The sequence below is a fragment of the Palaemon carinicauda genome, chromosome 16, assembly GCF_036898095.1.
Source record: "Palaemon carinicauda isolate YSFRI2023 chromosome 16, ASM3689809v2, whole genome shotgun sequence".
Taxonomy (NCBI): domain Eukaryota; kingdom Metazoa; phylum Arthropoda; class Malacostraca; order Decapoda; family Palaemonidae; genus Palaemon; species Palaemon carinicauda.
In genome coordinates, this window is record NC_090740.1 from 16949131 (window position 1) to 16967713 (window position 18583).

Consider the following 18583-nt stretch of genomic DNA (forward strand, 5'->3'; position numbering starts at 1 on the left):
CTTCGGAATACCTTCATCTACAGCTGGTTTTGGTGCTTGCTGCAGAAGTTGTCGAGCTTTGAAGAACACAATGTACGCGCCTTGAATGATCCTTTGCTTGGACTTTTACAACGATTTCCTATAATTGGAGACTATTGGAAATAAGGCAATAAGGACGGAGACAAAATTGTTCAACTAAACGGTGAGCGACGTGTTGTTCTTCAACAGGATAGTCCCAAATTTCGACACTGAAGAAAGGACATATCCAGATCGTATTGGTAAATATATTGTGTTGCTCGTTGTTTATTTTAGCGTGATGACGCATACGGAGAAAATTTATTGCATTCCTGTCTCTACCCATCGCCCCAATGGACAAAGACATAGATGCCATTAATTTCTCTGAGGAATCTGACTAACTGAGGACACATGGCACTGAAATCTCTCTTGAATTCTAGAAGGAAACTGACGAACTAAGAAAGAATACGATGAAATCTGAAAGGAAATTGACGAACTTAGAAAGAATACGATGAAATCTGAAAGGATACTGACGAACTAAGAGAGAATACGATGAAATCTGAAAGGAAATTGACAAAATAAGAGAGAATACGATGAAATCTGAAAGGAAATTGACGAATTAAGAAAGAATACGATGAAATCTGAAAGGAAACTGACGAACTAAGAGAGAATACGATGAAATCTGAAAGGAAATTGACGAACTAAGGAAACTGGAAGATGAAATATCAAAGGAAACCGAAAAACTAAAGATCTTGAAAAAGGGAACAGACAGAAGAGAACAGCAACGAAGAGCCTTTAAACGAACACGTAAAATAGCCTTTAATGTTAGAGGTAAGTCACCTTGAAATAGATATAAAAAAAGCCCCTAATGCAAGAAATAAGGCACCTCAAAATAGAGGTAAAAAAAACCCTTAATGCTAGATATAAGGCACCTCAAAATAGAGGTAAAAAAAAACCTTAATGCTAGAAATAAGGCAGATAAAAATAGAGGTAAAGAAAAAGCCACTAATGCTTTAAATAAGGCACCTAAAATAAAAGGTCAAAGAGCCTCTAATGCTAGAAGTAGGCTAATGCACATCAAAATCGAGGTAAAAAAGCCCTAATGCTATAAATAAGGCATCTAAGAAGCGAGGTCAAAGAGCATTCAATGCTAGAAGTAATGCACCTCAAAATCGAGGTCTAGAAGCCCCTAATGCTATAAATAAGGCACCTAAAAAGAATAGTCAAAGAGCATTCAATGCTAGAAGTAATGCACCTCAAAATCGAGGTCTAGAAGCCCCTAATGCTATAAATAAGGCACCTAAAAAGAATAGTCAAAGAGCATTCAATGCTAGAAGTAATGCACCTCAAAATTGAGGTCTAGAAGCCCCTAATGCTATAAATAAGGCACCTAAAAAGCGAGGTCAAAGAGAATTCAATGCTAGAGGTAATGCACCTCAAAATCGAGGTCTAGAAGCCCCTAATGCTATAAATAAGGCACCTAAAAAGAATAGTCAAAGAGCATTCAATGCTAGAAGTAATGCACCTCAAAATTGAGGTCTAGAAGCCCCTAATGCTATAAATAAGGCACCTAAAAAGCGAGGTCAAAGAGAATTCAATGCTAGAAGTAATGCACCTCAAAATCGAGGTCTAGAAGCCCCTAATGCTATAAATAAGGCACCTAAAAAGAATAGTCAAAGAGCATTCAATGCTAGAAGTAATGCACCTCAAAATTGAGGTCTAGAAGCCCCTAATGCTATAAATAAGGCACCTAAAAAGCGAGGTCAAAGAGAATTCAATGCTAGAAGTAATGCACCTCAAAATCGAGGTCTAGAAGAGCCTAATGCTATAAATAAGGCACCTAAGAAGCGGAGTCAAAGAGCATTCAATGCTAGAAGTAATGCACCTCAAAATCGAGGTCTAGAAGCCCCTAATGCTATAAATAAGGCACCTAAAAAGCGAGGTCAAAGAGAATTCAATGCTAGAAGTAATGCACCTCAAAATCGAGGTCTAGAAGCCCCTAATGCTATAAATAAGGCACCTAAAAAGCGAGGTTAAAGAGAATTCAATGCTAGAAGTAAAGCACCTCAAAATCGAGGTCTAGAAGCCCCTAATGCTATAGATAAGGCACCTAAAAAGCGAGGTCAAAGAGAATTCAATGCTAGAAGTAATGCACCTCAAAATTGAGGTCTAGAAGCCCCTAATGCTATAAATAAGGCACCTAAAAAGCGAGGTCAAAGAGAATTCAATGCTAGAAGTAATGCACCTCAAAATCGAGGTCTAGAAGCCCCTAATGCTATAAATAAGGCACCTAAAAAGCGAGGTCAAATAGCATTTAATGCTAGAAGTAATGCACCTCAAAATTGAGGTCAAAAAGCCCTAATGCTATAAATAAGACACCTAAAAAGAGAGGCCAAAGAGTCTCTAATGCTACAAGTAATGAACCTCAAAATCAAGGTCAAAAAGACCCTAATGCTATAAATAAGGCACCTAAAAAGAAAGGTCAAAGAGCTCCTAATGCTAGAAGTAATGCACCTTAAAATCGAGGTCAAGAAGCCCCTAGTGCTATAAATAAGGCACCTAAAGATAGAGGTCAAAGAGCCTCTAGTGCTAGAAGTAATGCACCTCAAAATAGAGGTCTAGAAGCCCCTAATGCTATAAACAAGGCACCTAAAATTAGATGTCAAAGAGCCTCTAATGCTAGAAGTAATGCACCTCAAAATCGAGGTCTAGAAGCCCCTAATGCTATAAATAAGGCACCTAAAAAGCGAGGTCAAAGAGCATTCAATGCTAGAAGTAATGCACCTCAAAATTGAGGTCTAGAAGCCCCTAATGCTATAAATAAGGCACCTAAAAAGCTAGGTCAAAGAACATTCAATGCTAGAAGTAATGCACCCCAAAATCAAGGTCTAGAAGCCCTTAATGCTATAAATAAGGCACCTAAAAAGCGAGGTCAAAGAGCATTCAATGCTAGAAGTAATGCACCTCAAAATCGAGGTCTAGAAGCCCCTAATGCTATAAATAAGGCACCTAAAAAGCGAGGGTAAAGAGTATTCAATGCTAGAAGTAATGCACCTCAAAATCAAGGTCTAGAAGTCCTATTGCTATATATAAGGCACCTAAAAAGCGAGGGTAAAGAGTATTCAATGCTAGAAGTAATGCACCTCAAAATCAAGGTCTAGAAGTCTTAATGCTATAAATAAGGCACCTAAAAAGAGGAGTCAAAGAGCCTTTAATGCTAGAAGTAATGCACCTCAAAATCAAGGTCTAGAAGCCCTAATGCTATATATAAGGCCCCTAAAAATAAAGGCAAAAAAGCATTTAATGCTAGAAGTAATGCACCTCAAAATCAAGGTAAAAAAGCATCTAATGCTTTATATAAGGTACCTAAAAATAAAGGTTGAAAAGCCCCTAATGCTATAAATAAGGCACCTAAAAAGAGAGGTCAAAGAGCATTCAATGCTAGAAGTAATGCACCTCAAAATCGAGGTCTAGAAGCCCATAATGCTATAAATAAGGCACCTAAAAAGAAAGGTCAAAGAGCCTCTAATGCTAGAGGCAGTGCACCTCAAAATTGAGGTCATTACCCAAAACCAGAGAACAATGATTTGATTTTGGAGTGTCCTCCCAGAAGAGCTGCTTACCATAGCTAAAGAGTCTCTTCTACCCTTACCAACAGGAAAGTAGCCACTGAACAATTACATTGCAATAGTTAACCACTTGATCGAAGAAGAATTTTTTGTTAATCTCAGTGTTGTAACTTGTATGAGGACAGAGAAGAAGGTGATAAAAATAGATCAGACTATTCTGTGTATATGTAGGCAAAATCAAAATGAGCCGTAACCAGAGGAAGGGATCCAATGTAGTACTGTCTGGCCAGCCAGGCCCAATTACTCTCTAGCGGTAGTATCTCAACGGGTGGCTGGTGCCTAGGCCAACCTACTACATATAATGAATTTCATTTTCCTCATATCGAAATAGTTATGAGGATAAATCGTTCGATTAACTTTAGGCCTATTGAATGTGTTATAATAAAACTCATACAGTATTATCCTTTTCATTCAATGGGCCACGTTAAAGTAGACGTTGATTTTAAAACTGACCTATAGGCCTATTGCATTTCCTTCGGCGAAATAGGACAGCACAACACATTTTTCTGGGGGCGTTGTTTCAATTTTGACATAATTATGTTATGATCTTCCTATTGCGTTGCTTAACTACTGGAATTACAGAAGTTCAATGTAGAAACGTGCTCTCTGATCATCTCTTGATTCCGTAGGCATAATTGTTTGATCTGGTCTTCTTTGGTATAGCGTAGTTTTTTACTTTTGCATATCTTTTCTAGCAATGGTTTTCTTTCCTTTTGGAGTTGTTAAGCTTGTGGTATTCCGATATTACAAATGAATACAGATGATAATTGGATGACGATAACACCAACGCAAGTAATAATAATAATAATAATAATAATAATAATAATAATAATAATAATAATAATAATAATAATAATAATAATAATAATAATGATAATAGTGATAATAATAATAATAATAATAATAATAATAATAATAATAATAATAATAATAATAATAATAATAATAATAATAATAATTACTTAAGGATTGTTACAATACAATACCAAACAATCATTGTGTTAGAGATAGGATCAGTAAAATGACTTCAAATACAGATCAGTAGTCATATTTATTGTTAACTGTAGGCCTAAAGAACGAGAATTTAATATAATCTCAGATAGCCACGGAAAGGCAATCAAGAGGAACCTGGAACAACCTGGAAGAGTCCTGGTTCCCTGGTTCCTTAATGCTCACTCCGCAAAATAACTTTGCGGGCACTTTATCACTTTGTAGATAGGTGCAAAGCTTCTAAGCTTATTCTTATTATTGTTATCAAGCTTAGATTACCTGTGCCTTCAATAAATTATTACAGTAATTATATTCTCAATCTTTACTTTTATCCCATTCTCCCTTGAAATTAGATAGAATAACACCTTGCTATCATCAGTTTTGGTAACTTATTGTGGTCAGTTTGGACTTCTTAAATTCTTCTTTCATACGCATTGCTCTACCTATAAATGCAGCCAGATCCCTGCTAGGATTTTCAGCGTACCTAAAATTATGCCTAAATTCATTAGCTGTCCTAATTTTGGGCATAGAAATAAATGTTCGGTAGTATCTTCATCTTTGCACAGGTTACACAAATTATCTTCATATTTTCCCCTGAAATTCGCTTTTAAATTGGAAGAGTGGGTGACATGACATCTCATTTAGTGTACAGAAGAAGAAGAAGAGTCAGAAGACACCGATGGCGTAAACAAAGGCCAAACATTTCAAAACTTTTCGTGTTATGTACATTTTAATTTAGTTTGATGCTGATATCAATGCCCGTGGACATAAATAACCTTGCAGATGGATGGCTGGAGCTGGAAAGTGATCCAGGTTAATATATTTATATGATGTTAAAGAGTACTTTTTCTTATTAACACAACGAAGCGAGTAGCATCGCCCTTTCATCTATTATTCTAAAGCTTCGGCATTGTGAAAAACTAAGTTATAGGCCCAAAAATTTTTTTTCTGTCTATAAATGTAAGTTTATTATTAGCTACAATTGTTCCTACTACATTCTGACAAACCCAAAGCTGATGTAGTAGGGACTGGGTGGGTAGACCGGTGAATGTAGTGCGTTGGGGGAGCCATAACTAGTACTTGTCAAATCGATTTAATTATGGGGAAGTTGTTGTTTATTTTAGTCTGAAACACGATAACAGGAAGCTAGTTTTACTATTTAAGAAATGTTGTGCAGTGTTACCGTCTCTGGAGTGAAGCCGGGTGGTAAGCAAACACAGGCTTGAGATATAAATGACAAAAATGTCCTGTAAAGAACAGCAGGCCCGAAAAAGTGTTCAACAATATTATTTTGTATATACTGTACACTTAGATTGATAAACAGGTACAAAAATGTTTGTTTTCCATATTGATATTGTGAGAATAATATACTGTATATATACATATACAAATATGTCACATATATTACATGAGTTATGAGTTAAAAGTCATATGGGTGGCCATCAATGCCATTAATGAATCAGATTATTATTGGTGAATAACATATTCGCCATAATTCTGACCAATCAGGACGTTTGAATTTTCCATTTAGTACGTTTCAAGTTACTTGTCAGAAATATTTTTCCTTAAAATTCTTATGTGTACTATTTACTGGTACTCTTAAATGTTCAGAAATGTCTGGTATATACTGAGATCCAGGTAATTATATCTTTGTATCACATAACATTGTTTTAATAGTGTCGTCTTTTTGATGTAGTGTTAAACATTACCAAATCTTGATTCTGCTATAATTTATTTTCTTCATTTGTTATGAATTTGTATATTGTTTTGATTATCCACTTGATTACCATCATAGTCATGAAAACAAACCATTTAGTGTACAGTGCAGTATGTGCCTTTTTTTCAATCTGATCCAGTTGAATTCATAAGTAGTGCTATAAGCAATGAAAATATCATCAGGGATATTTTGTTTGATCAAAATTTGACTAATTACATAAAAAAATCAATGTCCGATGAAATTAGCTGGTTAATATACCTCAGCTTTTTTTTTAATAAATATTCCTTTTATAAAAAAAACTGAGGAACATTTCTCCTTAACTTTCATTATTGCATTTAAGTATAAAGTCCTTCAATAAACATTGCGTGAAACTTATAATCCTCATGAACTGTATCGAAACTGAATTTGATATCAATGTTTATTTATATGTGGATACAAACTTCTGAATCATTTAAGTGGTTTACTCCCAGTTTCGTTTTCTACAACTAGACAATAAAAGAAGGAAATGGATTGATTGCATCATAATAGGTTGCTAGGCAACGCTACTGTAAAGGGCGCTATATGCTGCGTGAATGGCTTATGCCATTTATCTTCTGGCCGTTGTGCTAAAAGGAAGCAGTCACTCCCCTGTTTGACGATCACGACTTTAATTCCACATGTGATGCCCTTATAGTGCTTAGTGCTGTATGCTTTTTTCTTTATTACTGTCACTAGCGGTGCTTTCATTATTTTTCAATATTAAACTTACCCGATAATCATGTAGCTGTCAACTCTGTTGCCCGACAGAATTCTACGGAAGGGATACGCCAGCGATCGCTATACAAGAGGGGGGTGTACTCACAAGCGCCACCTGTGGCCAGGTACTGCAGTACTTCTTGTTGACACCACTTCAATTTTTCCTCTGTCGTGCTTCCGGCAAGACGTTCATGGATACGCTTATAATTTTGGAGTCTTGTTCACGGTTTTTGGTGAAGTATTGCTCTAAGATTTCAGCTTTCGCTATTCAGGAAGTTCTATTATTAGCTTAGCTAGCTTTTGGAATTAATTTGATTAATTATGGTGACGAAGAGAGTATGAACTCTCTTTCACCTTTAAATGGCCGACCCTTCCCTTAGACGGAAGTGTTGGTGTCTAAGAGAGTATAGACTCTCTTTCTTAATTTTGCTTAACAAAAGTTATAGATTTATTTTATATCTCTCCGCCTTTTATAGGCCTCTTCGATTAACTTCCTTTTATTATAAAATTATTAAAATTAATTTTTATTTTTCAATATTAAACTTACCCGATAATCATGTAGCTGTCAACTCCGTTGCCCGACAGAATTCTACGGGAGGGATACGCCAGCTATCACTATACTAGAAGGGGGTGTACTCACCAGCGCCACCTGTGGCCAGGTACTGCAGTACTTCTTGTTGACACCACCTCACTTTTTCCTCTGTCGTGCTTCCGGCAAGACATTCATGGGATACGCTTATGATCTTGGAGTATTGTTCACGGCTTTTGGTGAAGTATTTCTCTCAGATTTCGGCTGTCGCTATACTGGAAAACTTCTATATTAGCTTAGATAGCTTTTATTTAGTTCTGATTAATGGTTAACGATCTTTTTGCTTGATTTGGAATCCCCCTTGGCTACTCTTTGATTCAAGATGTCTGACATTTCACAAGCCCCACCCCATAGACGATGTAGGTCTTGTAATAGGCGTATTCCGAAGGCCTCGGTAGATCCTCACACCGCTTGTTCTGACTGTAGGGAAAGACCCTGTCAGTTGGAAGATCGATGTGAGGAATGCGCCGGACTTTCGTAACTTGAATTTGTCCGATTCTTGAAATATTCAACCAAGTTAGAGAGAGAGAGAGTTAGGAGGAGTTCTTCTCGCTCTTCACTTTTTTCCTCACCTCATGATCCCCTACCTTTTCCTCCCCCTGTAGTGGCTACCCCCGAACCTACTATTTGCCCTCAACCTGATATGTCTGTTGTTTTGCGTGCCATTCAGGCTTTAGGTGACAAAGTGGAATCGGTGGTTAGTGATCATAAGTCTCTTATGGCCGAAGTCAAGGAACTTAAGGTCAAAAGTGCAGTGGGAGGTAATAGTGCCAGTGCTGTGACAAGTGCTAGTGTCAGTGCAGTGCCAAGTGCTAGTGTCAGTGTCAGTGTGGTGCGTGAGGGTACTTCTGTGCGTGCCAGTCGTCCTCCCAGTCCGGGACCTCTTGCAAACTCCCAAGCCCAGGGGAGAAGCAATGTCGAAGGGCAAAAGGGTTCGGCAGGCCTTGATCGGCGCACAGAAGTATCCTCGGTGGTTGCGGGCGTGTCTTACAAAGACCGTCACTCCCACCCGCAGACGATTGAGCCCGTCTTTTACTCGTCTGCTGAAGAATTGTCAGGGAGAAAACGCTGGACTCAGGTCTCAAGACCTCTCAAACGCAAAGTCCAGACCTCAAGAGCTCAACCTGGTTGCAGTCATTGGATTAGCTCTGACTCTCCGCAGTCATCAGGTGACTGCACTCCTCCTAAGAGGGGTAAGGTGATGCCGCAACAGACCTCATCTTCTGTTAAGGCTTTGCCTCAGCAGACCTTAGCGTCTGTCGACCCCAAGTTGACTGTGCTGCAGTCCATGCAGTCACAGCTTGCAGTCTTAATGCGTGAGTGTCAGGCTGAGAAGGTTACGCCTCCTCCTACGTTCGCTCCGCCTAACCGCAGTCCAGTCTGCCAGGCGTACGAAGTTGAGGCTCCTCAGGATACCTTACTGCGTACTGAGTTGCCAGTTTCCAGCGGTGTGCAGCTACCTCCGCCTTCCTTAAGGCAACCTCAGCAATGGGAGCAGGAAGCTTATGCCTTTCTTCCTCCGCTTCCGCTTGCGGTTCCACCAGCGAGGCAACAATCTGTTGAGGTACGACAACCTCTTCCATCCATGAGGCAGCCACCTCAGCACTCGCTGCAGCGACCTCAACCCTCCTCAAGGCGAGAGCCTCAACACCTTAGCCTTGCGCCTCAGGAACCTCAACTCGCGAGACAAGAACTGCGTTCTGCGCAGCCGCTACCTCAACTCTCGCAGCTCACACCTCAGGAACCTCAACTCGTTCCTCAGGAACCTGCTACTGCGCATCCGCAACCCTTACAGCAAGCGCAACTCTTGAGTCAAGACACTCATGCCAGGAGTCAGCCTCCTCAACCCATGCGCCTTGACCAGCCTTTGCAGCCTGAACCTCAGGTTTTATCTCATCAACAGAGACTTGAGGATGAAACCACAAGCGTTGTTGCACCCGCTTGTTCAGATTCTGCTGTTCAGCATACCACTGTTCCATTACCTCTCACTTCGCTACACTCTGGTGATGAGGTTTCTGATGAGGAAGCTGCGCACCTGGATCCCTCATCAGACGTGGAAGAATCCAAGTCTTCTCCTCCACCTATTGACTTTCGTAAGGTCCTGGCTCTTTTCAGAGAGGTATACCCGGACCATTTTGTCTCTGCTACCCCCCGCTCTCCGCCATCTGAGTTTTCGCTGGGCAAGCAGCCTGTCAAGTCAACATATACTAAGCTCGTCTTTGCAAGGTCCTCTAAGAGAGCTTTAAGAATTTTAGGGGAGTGGTTGCAGTCTAAGCAGCAACTAGGGAAGACTTCCTTTATGTTCCCACCGACTAAGCTCACTTCTAAAGCGGGCGTATGGTATGCCACAGGAGAGGAACCAGGCTTGGGAGTACCTGCCTCTGCCCAGGCTGACTTCTCGAGTTTGGTCGACTCTCCTCGTAGAACAGCAATGAGGCGCTCTAAGGTTTGCTGGACCTTCTCCGATCTAGACCACTTACTAAAGGGTGTATTTCGTGCCTTTGAGATGTTCAATTTTCTAGACTGGTGCCTGGGGGCCCTTAGCAAGAAGACCTCCCCGGCGGACAAAGACTCGGCCATGCTTTTAATGTCCTGCATGGATAAAGCTATTAGGGATGGATCTGGCGAGCTTGCTTCAATTTTTGTGTCAGGAGTTCTTAAGAAAAGGGAGCAACTTTGTACCTTCCTTTCTTCCAGCATCACACCTTGTCAAAGGTCTCAACTCCTTTTCGCTCCGCTTTCTAAGTTCTTGTTTCCCGAAGAACTTATCAAGGACTTGTCTGCGGCAATGATTCAGAAAGACACTCATGATCTTGTGGCCTCTTCAGCTCGTAAGACTAAGGTTGCTCCCTCAGTCCCCAGGACTTACCGCACCCCAGTTGCTGATACGCCTGCTACGAGGTTTATTCCGCCCTTTCGTGGTAGAGCCCCCAGCCGAGGAAGCTCCCGTCCAGACTCTTCCAGGAGCAAGTCTAGGAAAGGTTCCAAGACTTCTCAAGGCAAACACTGACTCTCCTCCTCTCCAGACAGCACTAGGAGCCAGACTCAAGATCTTCTGGCAAGCTTGGGAAAAGAGAGGTGCAGACGCCCAGTCTGTCAGGTGGCTGAGGGAGGGTTACAGGATACCATTCTGCCGCAAACCCCCTCTGACCACTTCTCCCATCAACCTCTCTCCCAACTACAAGGAAAAGGACAAGAGGCTAGCGTTGCACCAGGAGGTGTCGCTCCTGTTACAGAAGAAGGCAGTGGTTATAGTCCGGGACCATCAATCCCCGGGCTTCTACAACCGTCTCTTTCTGGTGGCCAAGAAGACAGGAGGTTGGAGACCGGTGCTGGACGTCAGCGCGCTCAATGCTTATGTCACCAAGCAGACGTTCACTATGGAGACGACGAAGTCGGTCCTAGCAGCGGTCAGGCAGGAGGACTGGATGGTCTCGTTGGATCTGAAAGACGCATACTTTCACGTTCCTATTCATCCAGACTCCCAACCTTTCCTGAGATTCGTTTTTGGAAAGGTTGTGTACCAATTCCAAGCCCTGTGTTTTGGCCTAAGCACAGCTCCTATGGTGTTTACGCTTCTGATGAGGAATATTGCAAAATTCCTCCACTTATCCGACATCAGAGCCTCCCTTTACTTAGACGACTGGCTGTTGAGAGCCTCCACGAGTCGTCGCTGTCTGGAGAGTCTCAACTGGACTTTGGACTTGATCAAGGAACTGGGTCTGTTAGTCAACTTCGAAAAGTCCCAGCTCATTCCCTCCCAATCCATTGTTTACCTGGGAATGGAGATTCGGAGTCAGGATTTTCGGGCTTTTCCATCGGCCCCAAGGATAAGCCAAGCCCTAGATTGCATCCTGAGCATGCTGAAGAGGAGCAGTTGCTCGGTGAGACAGTGGATGAGTCTCACAGGGACCCTGTCATCGTTAGCCCTGTTCGTCGAGTTAGGGAGACTCCACCTCCGCCCTCTTCAATTCCATCTAGCAGCTCATTGGGACAAGGATTTGACGCTCGAAGCAGTCTCTATCCCGGTCACCAAAGAGATGAAGACCACTCTCTTGTGGTGGAAGACCAACCTCCTTCTCAAAGAGGGCCTATCGTTAGCGATTCAGACCCCCAATCTTCATCTCTTCTCGGATGCATCAGACTCGGGCTGGGGCGCGACCTTGAACGGACAGGAATGCTCGGGAACGTGGAACAAGGAACAGGTAACGCTCCACATCAACTGCAAGGAGCTCCTGGCAGTTCATTTGGCCCTATTGAACTTCAAGTCTCTCCTGCTAGGCAAGGTGGTGGAGGTGAACTCCGACAACACCACAGCCTTAGCTTACATCTCCAAGCAGGGAGGGACCCATTCGAGGAACCTGTACGAGATCGCAAGGGACCTCCTCATTTGGTCAAGAAGTCTAAACCTCACCCTAGTAACGAGGTTCATTCAGGGCAACATGAACGTCTCAGCAGATCGCCTAAGCAGAAAAGATCAGGTCATCCCCACGGAATGGACCCTTCACAAGAGCGTGTGCAACAGAATTTGGACCTTGTGGGGTCAGCCTACAATAGATCTGTTTGCCACCTCCATGACCGAGAGACTTCCTTTGTACTGTTCCCCAGTTCCAGACCCAGCAGCAGTTCATGTGGATGCTTTTCTGCTGAATTGGTCCCATCTCGACCTTTACGCATTCCCACCGTTCAAGATCATCAACAGAGTCATTCAAAAGTTCATCTCGCACGAAGGGACAAGGCTGACGCTGGTTGCTCCCCTTTGGCCTGCAAGAGAATGGTTCACAGAGGTACTACAATGGCTGGTCGACATCCCCAGGACTCTTCCTCTAAGAGTGGACCTTCTACGTCAACCTCACGTAGACAAGTTGCACCCAAACCTCCACGCTCTTCGGCTGACTGCCTTCAGACTGTCGAAAGATTCGCTAGAGCTAGAGGCTTTTCGAAGGAGGCAGCCAGTGCGATTGCCAGAGCAAGGAGGGTATCCACTCGTAGAGTCTACCAATCCAAGTGGGAAGTCTTCCGGAGCTGGTGTAGAGCCAATGCAGTTTCATCCACCAATACCTCTGTAACCCAAATAGCTGACTTCCTATTACATCTAAGGAATGAGAGATCCCTTTCGGCTCCTACGATTAAAGGGTACAGGAGTATGTTGGCTTCAGTTCTCCGCCACAGAGGTTTGGACCTTTCTTCCAACAAGGACCTTCAAGACATCCTTAAGTCTTTTGAGACTGCTAAAGAACGTCGTTTACCCACTCCAGGCTGGAATCTAGACGTAGTCTTAAGGTTCCTTATGTCGCCTAGGTTCGAACCTCTCCAGTCAGCTTCCTTCAAGGACCTTACCCTCAAGACTCTTTTCCTCGTCTGCCTTGCAACAGCTAAAAGAGTCAGTGAGGTTCATGCCTTCAGCAAGAACATTGGGTTCACATCCGAATCTGCAACATGTTCTTTACAGCTCGGATTTTTAGCTAAGAATGAACTTCCTTCACGTCCTTGGCCTAGATCGTTTGAAATTTCTAGCCTTTCCAACATGGTAGGTAACGAGCTAGAAAGAGTTCTTTGCCCTGTCAGAGCTCTGAAATATTATCTTAATAGGTCAAAACCTATACGAGGACAGTCAGAAGCCTTATGGTGTGCAATCAAGAAACCTTCGATGCCCATGTCCAAGAACGGACTTTCGTATTATATAAGGCTTCTGATTAGAGAAGCCCATTCTCATATGAAGGAGGAAGACCTTGCTTTGCTGAAGGTAAGGACCCACGAAGTGAGAGCCGTAGCCACTTCGATGGCCTTTAATAAGAACCGTTCTCTGCAGAGCATAATGGATGCAACTTATTGGAGGAGCAAGTCAGTGTTTGCATCATTTTATCTTAAAGATGTCCAGTCTCTTTACGAGAACTGCTACACCCTGGGACCATTCGTAGCAGCGAGTGCAGTAGTAGGTGAGGGCTCAGCCACTACATTCCCTTAATCCCATAACCTTTTTTAACCTTTCTCTTGAATGCTTTTATTGTTGTTTTTATGGTTGTTACGGTAGGCTAAGAAGCCTTCCGCATCCTTTTGATTTGGCGGGTGGTCAATTCATTCTTGAGAAGCGCCTGGGTTAGAGGTTGTGTAGAGGTCCTTTAGTAGGGGTTGCAGCCCTATATACTTTAGCACCTTAGAGTTGATTCAGCCTCCTAAGAGGAACGCTGCGCTCAGTAAGGAAGACGAACTTAATAAAGGCAGAGTAACGGTTCAAGTCGACTTCCTTACCAGGTACTTATTATTTCATTGTTATTCTGAAATAACTGATTATATGAAATACGGGATACTTAGCTATCCTTTAGTCATGTACACTGGTTTTCACCCACCCCCCTGGGTGTGAATCAGCTACATGATTATCGGGTAAGTTTAATATTGAAAAATGTTATTTTCATTAGTAAAATAAATTTTTGAATATACTTACCCGATAATCATGATTTAATTGACCCGCCCTTCCTCCCCATAGAGAACCAGTGGACCGAGGAAAAAGTGAGGTGGTGTCAACAAGAAGTACTGCAGTACCTGGCCACAGGTGGCGCTGGTGAGTACACCCCCTTCTAGTATAGTGATAGCTGGCGTATCCCTCCCGTAGAATTCTGTCGGGCAACGGAGTTGACAGCTACATGATTATCGGGTAAGTATATTCAAAAATTTATTTTACTAATGAAAATAACATATTTGTTTATATTCGACTTTTCCTAATAGTAGGCGGTCTTTTCTTGTACCGAAGTTAATTAACATTGAGCCCGTCATTTCGGTTTTACCTGTTAACATATTATGCTATTTTAATGTTTTTGAAAGAATTTCTTTGATAGTCTTGTACTGTTTCAAAGTTGAACTAACGTTTTGTTTTGTCTCTGCAGTTGTTGACGTTCAGAACGTTCAACTTGCGCTCTATCGTTTCGATAGAGAGAGAATTTTCACGGTGTCACGTTGCAGTAAGAGTAAACCGTTTATAACGTTTTGTTCATTCTTTCTTAGCTTAATGGTTTTAATTCTAATAAAGGAACTTTTTATTTGGGAAATCTTTCAGTTTTTTTCCTTTAACAATAATATGTTTTAACGAGTATATATGATTGGGCTCTTCTCTCAGGTTCTAAGTCTAGAGAGAGAGAGAGAGAGAGATAGAGACGGAGGGAGAGAGAGCTGGATAAACGTTTCGTTCAAGCGAGTAACGTTGTTATCGTTTTTGCTCTTCTCCCTAGTCTCTTTAGGGGAAGAAGGTAAACGTTTCTAGAGTTTATTCTTGTTCTCAAGCTTTATGCGGTGAGAGATTTTAAACGTAGTTTATTTGATCTAGTGTTTAGTCTCTTTCCAGCCACTGAATTATTTATCTTTCATTAGATTTTTCTGTTACATTGTAATTCTGTTTTCGCAATTACTAACTTTTAAAGAAGGATAGAATTGCGTGTTTCAGGTACAAACCACTTAAAGTTTCGAGTTCAGTGAAATAAGTGCAAACAGAAATTCAAAAGTGATAAGTGATTAGCGCAAAGTGTGTCAGTGTTGTGCGTGAGGGTACTTCTTGCGTGCCAGTCGTCCTCCCAGTCCGGGACCTCTTGCAAGCTCCCAAGCCCAGGGGAGAAGCAATGTCGAAGGGCAAAAGGGTTCGGCAGGCCTTGATCGGCGCACAGAAGTATCCTCGGTGGTTGCGGGCGTGTCTTACAGAGACCGTCACTCCCACCCGCAGACGATTGAGCCCTTATTTTACTCGTCTGCAGAAGAAATTTCGGGGAGATAACGCTGGACTCAGGTCTCAAGACCTCTTAAACGTAAAGTCCAGACCTCTAGAGTTCAACAACCCGGATGCAGTCATTGGGTTAGCTCTGACTCTCCGCAGTCATCAGGTGACTGCACACCTCCTAAGAGAGGTAAGGTGATGCCGCAACAGACCTCATCTTCTGTTAAGGCTTTGCCTCAGCAGACCTTAGCGTCTGCCGACCCCAAGATGACTTTGCTGCAGTCCATGCAGTCACAGCTTGCGGTCTTAATGCGTGAGTGTCAGGCTGAGAAGGTTACACCTCCTCCTGCGATCGCTCCGCCTCACCGCAGTCCAGTCTGCCAGGCGTACGATGTTGAGGTTCCTCAGGATACCTTACCGCGTACTGAGTTGCCAGTTACCAGCGGTGTGCAGCAACCTCCGCCTTCCTTAAGGCAACCTCAGCAATGGGAGCAGGAATCTTATGCCTTACTTCCTCCGCTTCCGCTTGTGGTTCCACCAGCGAGGCAACAATCTGTTGAGGTACGACAACCTCTTCCATCAATGAGGCAGCCACCTCAGCACTCGCTGCAGCTTAGGCTAGCACCTCAGGAACCTCAACTCGCGAGACAAGAACTGCGTTCTGCGCAGCCGCTACCGCAACTCTCGCAGCTCACACCTCAGGAACCTTAACTCGTTCCTCAGGAACCTGCTACTGCGCATCCGCAACCCTTACAGCAAGCGCAACTCTTGAGGCAGCAACCTCATGCTATGAGTCAGCCACCTCAACGCATGCATCTGCCACTTTCTCCTCAACTTGAGCCTCTTCCCATTCAACTTGGAAATAACACCTCATTACTTTCATAACTTGCATTTGTAATCATATACATGTATGCCTACACAAACATTATGATAATGGAGGTTATTTGTATTACTTATATAAAAATATATATGTATTCCTTGCAATATATTTTTAACAATATCGCAAAATATGGCAAAAATATCTTCAAAACAAAAATGAATCATGAGTTATGAATGTAAGGTAAATATTATGTTGATATTAAAACCTCATGCAAGCATGCATGAAGTAATGCAGTGTTGCCAACAGGGCGAGTTTCCCTTTCCTGAGGTGAAGTAGATTATAGTACATTTAGTGTAGCTTAATTCTACGATTATCATGCCGGCTATCAAATTCATCAACAAAACAGTCTAAATCAATTCCCTCGGCACGTGCACTTTCAATGGACGGTAATGCGATATTACTCACTCTAGCACTGGTCATGGAATTTCTGAGAAATGTTACACGCCATGCAACACGCTCTGCTTACCTTACAGCATGCTCTACATACAGCATGCTCTGCATACAGCATGCTCTGCATACAGCATGCTCTGCATACAACATGCTCTGCATACAGCATGCTCTGCATTCAGCATGCTCTGCATACAACATGCTCTGCATACAGCATGCTCTGCATACAGCATGCTCTGCATACAACATGCTCTGCATACAGCATGCTCTGCATTCAGCATGCTCTGCATACAACATGCTCTGCATACAGCATGCTCTGCATTCAGCATGCTCTGCATACAGCATGCTCTGCATACAACATGCTCTGCATACCTTACCGCATGCTTCTCAGTCACACATCTTTGGTTGTTGCCAACTCACTAGACTGTCAAGCAGTTTCATAACGTTGCCTTCTAGTCTGCTGCTTTTGCACCATTGAAACCCTCACTGAGAGAACTTAGCTTTTCTCGGATATGGTCCCTGTAGATGAGAAAGTGCTTTTCTCCCTCCTTCTGATATTCCCTTGAGGACTCTGTCATTTGGAGAGGAGCCTTTAGCTGCGTAGCCTCCTATGGACTTTTATTTAAGCATAACATGCTTCCAGGGAAGGTAATGGTTGCACTTCAGTCACTAACCCCGTCTGTTACCACACCTGCTCCCATAGACCTTGAGCTGTGTTGCAAGACATGCAGTCCAAGCTTAGTCCTTGTTAAAGGATTTTTTGTTTACGGAGTCAGTGTGTCACTGGGAAGACGTTCAACAACCAGCAGAAGTGACTTGTTGTGACGCAGTGCGGCAACCTCAGCAACCCGATAAGGAGTTGTCTGTACGACCCAGACAGTCTAGACAGCTTCGGGTTGTCACTGTACTTCCTCGCTTCCCCATGGTTGACAGTTCACAGACTGTGCAGCAGTACCATGATCTTGTGTCCGGCTCCGTCAGACGACTGGCTTTTAAGAGCTCCCACAAGTCGTCGCTGTCTGGAGATTCTCAGATGGACTATGGATCTGACCAAGGAACTGGGCCTCCTGGTCAATTTTGAGGAGTCTCAGCTCATCCCATCCCAGACCATTGTCTCCCTGGGTATGGATCTTCAGAGTCGAGCTTTTCGGGCTTTTCCGTCGGCCCCAAGGATCTTCCAAGCCCTAGAATGCATCCAGAGCATGCTGAGAAGGAACCGATGCTCAGTCAGGTAGTGGATGAGTCTAACAGGGACACTTTCATCACTGGCCCTGTTCATCGTGTTAGGTAGACTCCACCTCCCCCCCTTCAGTATCATCTAGCTGCTCACTGGATAAAGGACATGACGCTAGAGACGGTCTCAGTTCCTGTTTCCGAAGAGAGGAGGTCTTCTCTCGCGTGGTGTAAGAACAGCTTTCTTCTCAAGGAAGTCTACCTTTGGCTGTTCAGAAACCCGACCGCCGTCTCCTCTCGGACACATCAGACACGGGCTGGGGTGCGACTTTGGACGGACAGGAATGCTCGGGAACTTGGAATCAGGAGCAAAGGACACTTCACATCAATTGCAAGGAGTTGTTGGCGGTTCTTCTGGCCTTGATAAACTTCAAGTCCCTCCAGCTTAACAAAGTGGTGGAGGTGGACTCTGACAACACCACAGCCCTGGCTTACATCTTCAAGCAGGGAGGGACTCTTTCGTGAAGTTGTTCTAGATCGCAAGGGACCTCCTCATCTGGTCTAAAGATCGAAAGCTCACGCTGGTAACGAGGTTCATTCAGGGCGGTATGAATGTCATGGCAGATCACCTCAGCCGGAAGGGTCAGGTCATCCCCACAGAGTGGACCCTTCACAATAATGTTTGCAGCAGACTTTGGGCCCTGTGGGGTCAGCCAACCATAGATCTGTTCGCTACCTCGATAACCTAGAGACTCCTGTTGTATTGTTCTCCGATTCCAGACCCAGC

At 43.1% G+C, this 18583-nt stretch overlaps 1 protein-coding gene across 2 annotated transcripts in view; it reads left to right on the top strand.

The window, feature by feature from the left end:
* The first annotated feature begins 5277 nt into the window (after positions 1 to 5277).
* caly (ubiquitin carboxyl-terminal hydrolase calypso) overlaps positions 5278 to 18583 on the top strand; it is a 128927-nt gene continuing 115621 nt past the window's right edge. For both annotated transcript variants that reach the window (XM_068389622.1, XM_068389623.1), the window contains exon 1: positions 5278 to 5426. In XM_068389622.1, coding sequence (XP_068245723.1) covers positions 5357 to 5426 — 70 coding nt within the window. In that variant the 5' untranslated portion in view covers positions 5278 to 5356. The remainder of the gene's footprint in view (positions 5427 to 18583) is intronic.